Genomic DNA, 7,500 nt, shown 5'->3' on the forward strand with positions numbered 1-7,500 from the left:
CATAAAAAATAGAAAAATAGATAACAATTATATTCAACTCTATGCTGGCACAGTAACTTTAATTAAAAATATTTTTTTCATTCTTCATAGCTCTATGTATTCTACAGCTGACACACAATTCTTGCATACAACACCCATGCCACCTTTTGTTTCAATTACCTACTTAAATGATGGTAAAGAAAATATTTGATCTTAACTATTTTAACCTTTAAAATCTCAATCTAATGAAATCTAGTCAAATCAGAATCTCATATACCTTTTGGGAATTATACATACAACATCAAAGGGGGTAATTCTACTGCAGTAATGGAGAAGGAGAAGGAGAAGGAGAGAGAGAGAGAGAGAGAGAGAGAGAGAGAGAGAGAGAGAGAGAGAGAGAGAGAGAGAGAGAGAGAGAGAGAGAGAGAGAGAGAGAGAGAGAGAGAGAGAGAGAGAGAGAGGGCAGAAGAGAGGAGAGAGAGAGAAGGAGAGAGAGAAGAGAGGAGAAGAAAAAAGAGGAGAGAGAAAGAGAGAGAGGAGAGGAAGAGAGAGAGAGAGAGAGAGAGAGAGAGAAAGAGAGAGAGAGAAGGAGAGAGAGAAGAGAGGAGAAGAAAAAAGAGGAGAGAGAGGAGAGAGAGAGAGAGAGCAAGAGGAGAGAGAGAGAGAGAGAGAAAGAGAGAGAGAGAGAGAGAGAGAGGAGAGAGAGAGAGAGAGAGAGAGAGAGAGAGAGGAGAGAGAGAGAGAGAGAGAGAGAGAGAGAGAGAGAGAGAGAGAGAGAGAGAGAGAGAGAGAGAGAGAGAGAGAGAGGAGAGAAGAGAGAGAGAGAGAGAGAGAGAGAGAGAGAGAGAGAGAGAGTGAGAGAAGAGTGAGAGAGAGACAGGAGAGAGAGAGAGAGAGAGAGAGAGAGAGAGAGAGAGAGAGAGAGAGAGAGAGAGAGAGTGAGAGCAAGAGAGAGTGAAAGGAAGACAGAGTGACAGAGTGAGAGAGTGAGAGAGTGTGTGTGTGTGTGTGTGTGTGTGTGTGTGTGTGTGTGTGTGTGTGTGTGTGTGTGTGTGTGTGTGTGTGTGTGTGTGTGTGTGTGAGAGAGAGAGAGAGAGAGTGAGAGAGAGAGAGAGAAAGAGAGAGAGAGAGAGAGAGAGAGAGAGAGAGAGAGAGAGAGAGAGAGAGAGAGAGAGAGAGAGAGAGAGAGAGAGAGAGAGAGAGAGAGAGAGAGAGAGAGAGAGAGAGAAAGAGAGAGAGAATGTGTAAACACATCCACGCATACAGGCACATGCATGCATACTCACACATATAAAACTGTGTGTATAGTACTCATCTTGAAATCATGGACCTCACCTACTGATTTGGATTTTTTACTACTTTTTGTATGTACAATTGTGGAACATAAAATACTTTATGTATTTGCTTTGGTTGTTGCTAAGTATCAGAAAACAATGGAAAACATTGCTGGTTTAGACTTTTCACTCCCTATATATCAGCAAAAGTTAATGATTCACCCAAAAAGTGAACAATATTAAACTTAGCAAATCCTGCACAGTGGAGTTCAAAATCACAAGTGAAACTGCTCCCCTTACATATAATACAAGCAATATTACTTTCAATAATGAACCCATAGTCATAAAATTAACATGCACATGACATAGTTATACTAATGCAGCCAATTAAATGATTGAATGTTAGTCATAAATATAATAATCTAATCCCGGCAGACTCTACTCTATAGGTAAAATCTGAAGTGTCAATTTTTTAAGAATATTAGATAAATATTAATATTTGAATTTTTATTAGCAATCAACATTTATGAGTATAACAGTAAAAGTCATTATGAGGGACAAATAAGCTATCACATTTTCAAATCATATTTTCCATCTGTTATATACGACCAAACTTATTTACCGCTTTGTAATAAACCTACAAAGTATCACAGTTGGTAAGCAATTCATTGTGTAATGAAATAACATTATAAATACATTTTTTAGATTCTAGTATAGAATTGTGCATCAATTTCATATTCCACTATGAACCATACTTGCAAAAAGTGTATAAAACAAAATGGATAAATTGCTCTTATATTTACACTTATGGACTTAAACAGAGACATGCATTTAGCTATTTAAGTTTAATAGATGTAATAATTTTTCAAAATTTATTTTTTTTCATAAAATAAAGTACGTCCTTTCAGAATACAAATTAAAGAACAATATATGTAATATTCATTCAAATCAAACATGCATACACCATAACCAAGACCATTCTCAACCTAACCAGTCTAAATGGTTTATCTAATCACTCTCTATACAGTATTTCTAAGGAGATCTCTAGAAAAAGTTCCTCTATTTCAATTTCTATGGGTTTCCTATCCTCTATTATTTATATAACTTTCAAGGATCTCGATTTACCTTTACCACCTGGGTCTGATGAGTGTCATAAAAGACTTATCAAGCCTGGAAACAATAATGACATCCAATGAATGAAAGAATTTGCATTACGATAAAAAAAAGATAGACAACGATACATGTCAATTAGTATTACACACGTTTTCATACGGATATGTTATCTCTTGCTTTGAGCAAGATGTTTTCTTATAACAGTATCTATCATTTCCCTTACCCTGATTAGATCCAGTTAATTTATCTATGAAAAGTGTGGAAACAGTTTCCTAAATCCATAGATTAAAGTCATTACTACTTATCTAAGAAAAAAATATGTTGCTGTAAATGCATTTAATTTAGTTGGCTACATTTTATATGATTTTATGTTATAAGATTCAGCTGGGAAAGTGTTAATAAAAAGAGCATCAGCAGTTAGTGCATTGATTCTCTTTTAAACCTTTCTCATTGACGATATATTATTGAATGAACAGTTAACATATTAATGTGAAACAGGAACCATTATTAGGTGATCAATTTCCCAAAAATCAACAGACCAGTATTAGTAATGCGGTATTACTGTTATCATGCAAGTCATTCCCAGTAATCTTCAATCACTAAAGGGTATAAAATAACTAGTTAAAGTACACAAGAACAGCTCTTCTCCAAAGGATTGCATACATATTCTAAAGTATATAACAATGCAAATATGAATACATATGCTTTCATATCTATATACATATACATTACACACACATATATATATATACATTAAATATATATATATATATATATATATATATATATATATATATATATATATATATATATATATATATATATATATATATATATATATATACATATATACATGTATACCTTATTTGCATGATAGAGCCTAATAAAACAGGTCTGTACTTCTAAAGCCCTGTCTTATTCTTAATCTCACTAATGCCCCTAATAAAGCATCATCAGCATTTTTTTTTGCTTGGACGGCATTGTAATCAAAGCATATTAAACAACGTGAGCATCACAATGACAACCATGGCAAAGTGAATTTATTTTTCATAATTTCATAAAAAACAGGTAAATAATAACATCCTTAGAAATAAATAATTTTACCCTAAAATCAACAAATCATATCTAACACTGACAAAGGGAAAAAAAAATCATGTTAAAAAAATTACCACTGTAATACTCTACCTATCCAGTATATATGAAAAAAGTAACAACAATTGCTGTATCCTAATTCTGAATATAATTTTCATTTAGTGGTCATCACAATAGGTGCTTAGCATTTGCCGTGCATAATACTAACTATGGTGTCCTGTGTTACATTAGCGTGGATGATGGCATCTGATTTTCAACAAAATAACAACCTATATTCCCTTTAAATATATATTCCGATACACATTCAATCACTCATCTTTTGTCATATAAAGCATATGGTGTGCTGTCAATATGTAATGACTATATGACATACTGAAGATAGTACATAAAATATAAAAATGATATATATCTGTACAATCTACGCTATCATTTTGGCCATATATCTTTCTTCTTCCACCGATAAAGAAAAATATCACAGATTATTACGAAAGTAAATTTAGCATCCTCCCAATAAAAAAAACAAAAAAGCTAAAAATAACAACCAAAATTACAAAACTGGTTGCCAATGCCCCAGTTGCAATGGCATAAACAGTTGTAATGTTGCAAAGGGATTGGTTGCAAGAAATTCATTATTGCACAAGCAACAGAGGCATTTTTCCGCGTATGAATATCCTCATATCTCTTCCTAACTACCAGCATCCAGCATCATCGAATATTCACCCAATAGAACTTCATTAACATAAAGTCTTATATCTGAAAATGTATACATCTAACATAATATACAAAAGAGCTCTAAATTTTATGGCATTTGACTCCCTATACATATAAATCCAAAACAAAGTTCCTCCAAATTTTCAATAACAGTACGAAAAACAAGCACATGAAAATTAACAGCAGCAACAATAACAATGATAGAATTAATAATAATAGTAAGAGTATTAATGATAATAATAATAATTATAATGATAATAATAACTATAATGATAATAATAATAATAATGATGATTATAATAATGATAATAACTATAATAATAATGATAACTATAATAATAATGATAATAATAATAATAATAATAACAATAATGATAACAATAACAATAATAACAACAATATTAATGATAATGATAATATTGTTAATGATAATGATAAAGGAAATGGTAATGCTAATGCTAATGGCAATGATAATGATAATAACAGTGATAATGATAATGATAATAACAGTGATAATGATAATGATAATAATTATAATACAATTACAATAATAATAATAATAATGATAATGATAATGATAATAATAATAATAATAATAATAATAATAATAATAATAATGATAATAACAATAATAATAATAATAATAACAGTAATAACAACAATAACGCTCATAATAAAAACAACAACAACAACAACAAAGCTTTCAAATACGACCCCCAAAACGAAAAAAAAAAAATAAAATAAAATAAAAAAAAGCCGTCCCCCATCGTGCGTGGGCTGACGCGGTGGCCTACGGGTGTTATGGTAATATAAACCCCGTTTCTTCTCGATGCCCATGGACGACTTCCCGAGGAATGAGAGTTCGAGTATCTTCCGAGCCTGTTGTCGACCCCCATGTCCAAGCCGGGGTCCGTGTTTGACTGGAAAGAGGTGGATAGGGTGTGGTTGTCGGGGTGTGACCCCCAGGTGGGGCTGCTGCTGGCTGGCTGGGTTTGGGTTTGGTGTTGGTGTGGTTGTTGTGGGATGGTTGGGGGGTGGGTTGGTTGTTGGTAGTTGGATGAGGTTGTTAATTGTATACTTATCAATAACTGTTATGTACCGATGAGAGTACTTTGTACTACGAAGTGTGTAGTATATGGCATGATTCTAGTGGGAGTGTAGTATGGATGGTCTGGAAAATAATGTCTGTAATTAACGTCAACAACATGTGAAAACGGTGAATAAATAATAAATAATTTTTTACGATCAATAAAATAAAATAATATAATTATCATCACATATACTAATATACGAAATAAATATTCATAACTATCTATCGAAATAGGCGCGAAAAGAAGCGACACAAAGATCTAAGATTACAAGTGCAACAACCTGAAATGATTTAGCGTAAAGCCGTACCTCAAAGTGTGAGAAGTAGGCCCCCGTGACCCCTGGAAGACTCGCGGGCCGCGGGGTCTTCGGCGTCGTGGGCTGCTGCTTCTGCAACTGCTCCCCCGGGAACACGTCGGCGAAGACAGCGTCATAGGGCCCTAGGGCATCGTCCTGGGTAGTTGTGGAGTGGGCATCATCGTGCAGGAGATCCGTGTCTGAGATTTCCGAGCCGAAGCCGCTGGTGGAGACGCTGTCACTGCGAGCCAACTCCCAGGGGCATAGCCAGGTTGTGCTCTCGCGCCCTACGCCCTGCTGGTGCTGCTGAGGGTGCTGGTTGTGAGGCCACGCCCTGCCCACCTCGTCGTAGCTGGAGCACTTCCTGGCGGTGAAGTCCGGGTTGCGATGCTCAAGCAACCTGCGGGTGTTGAGGTGCGTCTCGCTCGAGGAGTAGCAGCGCGGCAGGCGCTGGGGACTGGGCGGGATCTCACCTCTCTCTTCTTCCACGATTATTCCTGAGTCACTCTGCTGCACGCCCGGCGAGTGAGGCGAGTTGGGCGTGGCTGCCGTGGGTGGGCCGGCGACTGATGCTTCTCTAGGGCTCTCGGGCAACCAAACTCCACTTCCAGGTACTTTGGTAGTGCATGCGGTGGAGGCTGTGGTGGCGGGCTGGGGCTGGCTCTGCTGAGGTTTCTGCTGCTTCTGACTGCTGAAGGGAACGCTCAGCTCCAGGACCCGAGGCCGGCCTTCTCGGGCGCCAGCGATCTGTATGGGGACAATGACCTCCCTCGGCCGCGAAGGAGGGTCTTCCTTCTGCGGCCGACAGTTCTCAATGGTTAAAACCGACTCCTCGCGCACCTCTTTCTTGTCTTCCTGATTCTTTTTGTTATTGTCTTTGGAGGTTTTCTCCTCGGCTGTCTTTCTCGTTCCTTCCTTGACCGTGATGTGTTCCTCCTTTTGCCGGCCATCTTCGAGCTGCACCTCCAGCACAGATCTGACCTCGGGTTTCACATGACATGGCGTGGCAATGACCTGAGTTTCACGCACAACCAGCGGCTCTCTGCGGACGAAGCTAACGGGCGACTTTTCTCTTTTCACATCAATCACACACACAGAAACCTGCCGCGCTTCGCCATCACTACACCGCCGAGATGAAGAGGAAGAGGAGGAAGAGGAGGTAGAGGAGGAGGAGGTGGTATTGCTTACTTTCTTTTCCTCTCTCCCTCTCGCGTCTCCTCCTACCCCTCTCCCTGCCTCGGCCGCCCCCACTTTAAAGGTGGCACTACTGTAATAATTGCTGGTTGACCCGCTTGTACTCTTAATGCTATCACTAGATGTAAAGCTTTCTTTTAAAGACGTAATCTTAGCCTCACTTCTGTAGTCACTACTAGTCCGACTAGACACCTCCTTGCTCTTGTAGAAGGAGCTGAAGGCAGGGGACGTGGGTGAAGAAGAACTAGAAGTCTTTCTGTAGGAGAAGACTGGGGAACTATTGGAGTCACGGATGATCGCCGTGGTGGGGGAGGAAGGAGGTAGACACGAGATGGGCGTGACGGGCGAGGGGCACTTGGGCGTGACGGGGAGCCCGTCGTCGTGCAGCTCGTCCAGGGCGGAGGCGAAGCTGAGTCGAGCCAGCGCCGAGGCGGGCGACATGTCTGGGGAGTGAGGTGAGGAGGACGGCGAAGCGGGCACGGCTTCGAGGGTCGACCGGAGGTTGAGACTGAGCGACTTGGGCATGTTGTTTTGTAGACCTGAACAAGCGTGCCTCTCCAGGTAGGTCGACGCGAAGGCCGCCGAGGACGAGATCGAGGCGGTGGACGAACCCGAGGAGTGCGAATCGTGGCTGCGGAAAAGGATGGGCGCGGACGTCGGGTCGCGCTGGCCCGCGTCGCGCCGCAACTGCCGGTCCAATTCGGCCAGTTGACCTACGAAGTTAATATTTGGGGAAATGGTTGGACGTCGC

At 39.6% G+C, this 7,500-nt stretch overlaps 1 protein-coding gene across 1 annotated transcript in view; it reads right to left on the reverse strand.

Annotated features, from left to right (window-relative positions):
* LOC122262025 (uncharacterized) overlaps nucleotides 1-7,500 on the reverse strand; it is a 107,447-nt gene that overhangs the window by 14,828 nt on the left and 85,119 nt on the right. The window contains exons 10-13 of the mRNA XM_086538231.1: nucleotides 5,568-7,500; nucleotides 4,927-5,089; nucleotides 4,152-4,211; nucleotides 3,667-3,704 (exon numbers count right to left, since the gene is read on the reverse strand). The exon at nucleotides 5,568-7,500 is cut by the window's right edge and continues 12 nt beyond it. Coding sequence (XP_086394357.1) covers nucleotides 3,667-3,704; nucleotides 4,152-4,211; nucleotides 4,927-5,089; nucleotides 5,568-7,500 — 2,194 coding nt within the window. The remainder of the gene's footprint in view (nucleotides 1-3,666; nucleotides 3,705-4,151; nucleotides 4,212-4,926; nucleotides 5,090-5,567) is intronic.

This window comes from Penaeus japonicus, unplaced genomic scaffold (genome assembly GCF_977035675.1).
Source record: "Penaeus japonicus unplaced genomic scaffold, GWHDUDI00000001_assembly GWHDUDI00000007, whole genome shotgun sequence".
In the NCBI taxonomy this organism is placed as follows: Eukaryota; Metazoa; Arthropoda; class Malacostraca; order Decapoda; family Penaeidae; genus Penaeus; species Penaeus japonicus.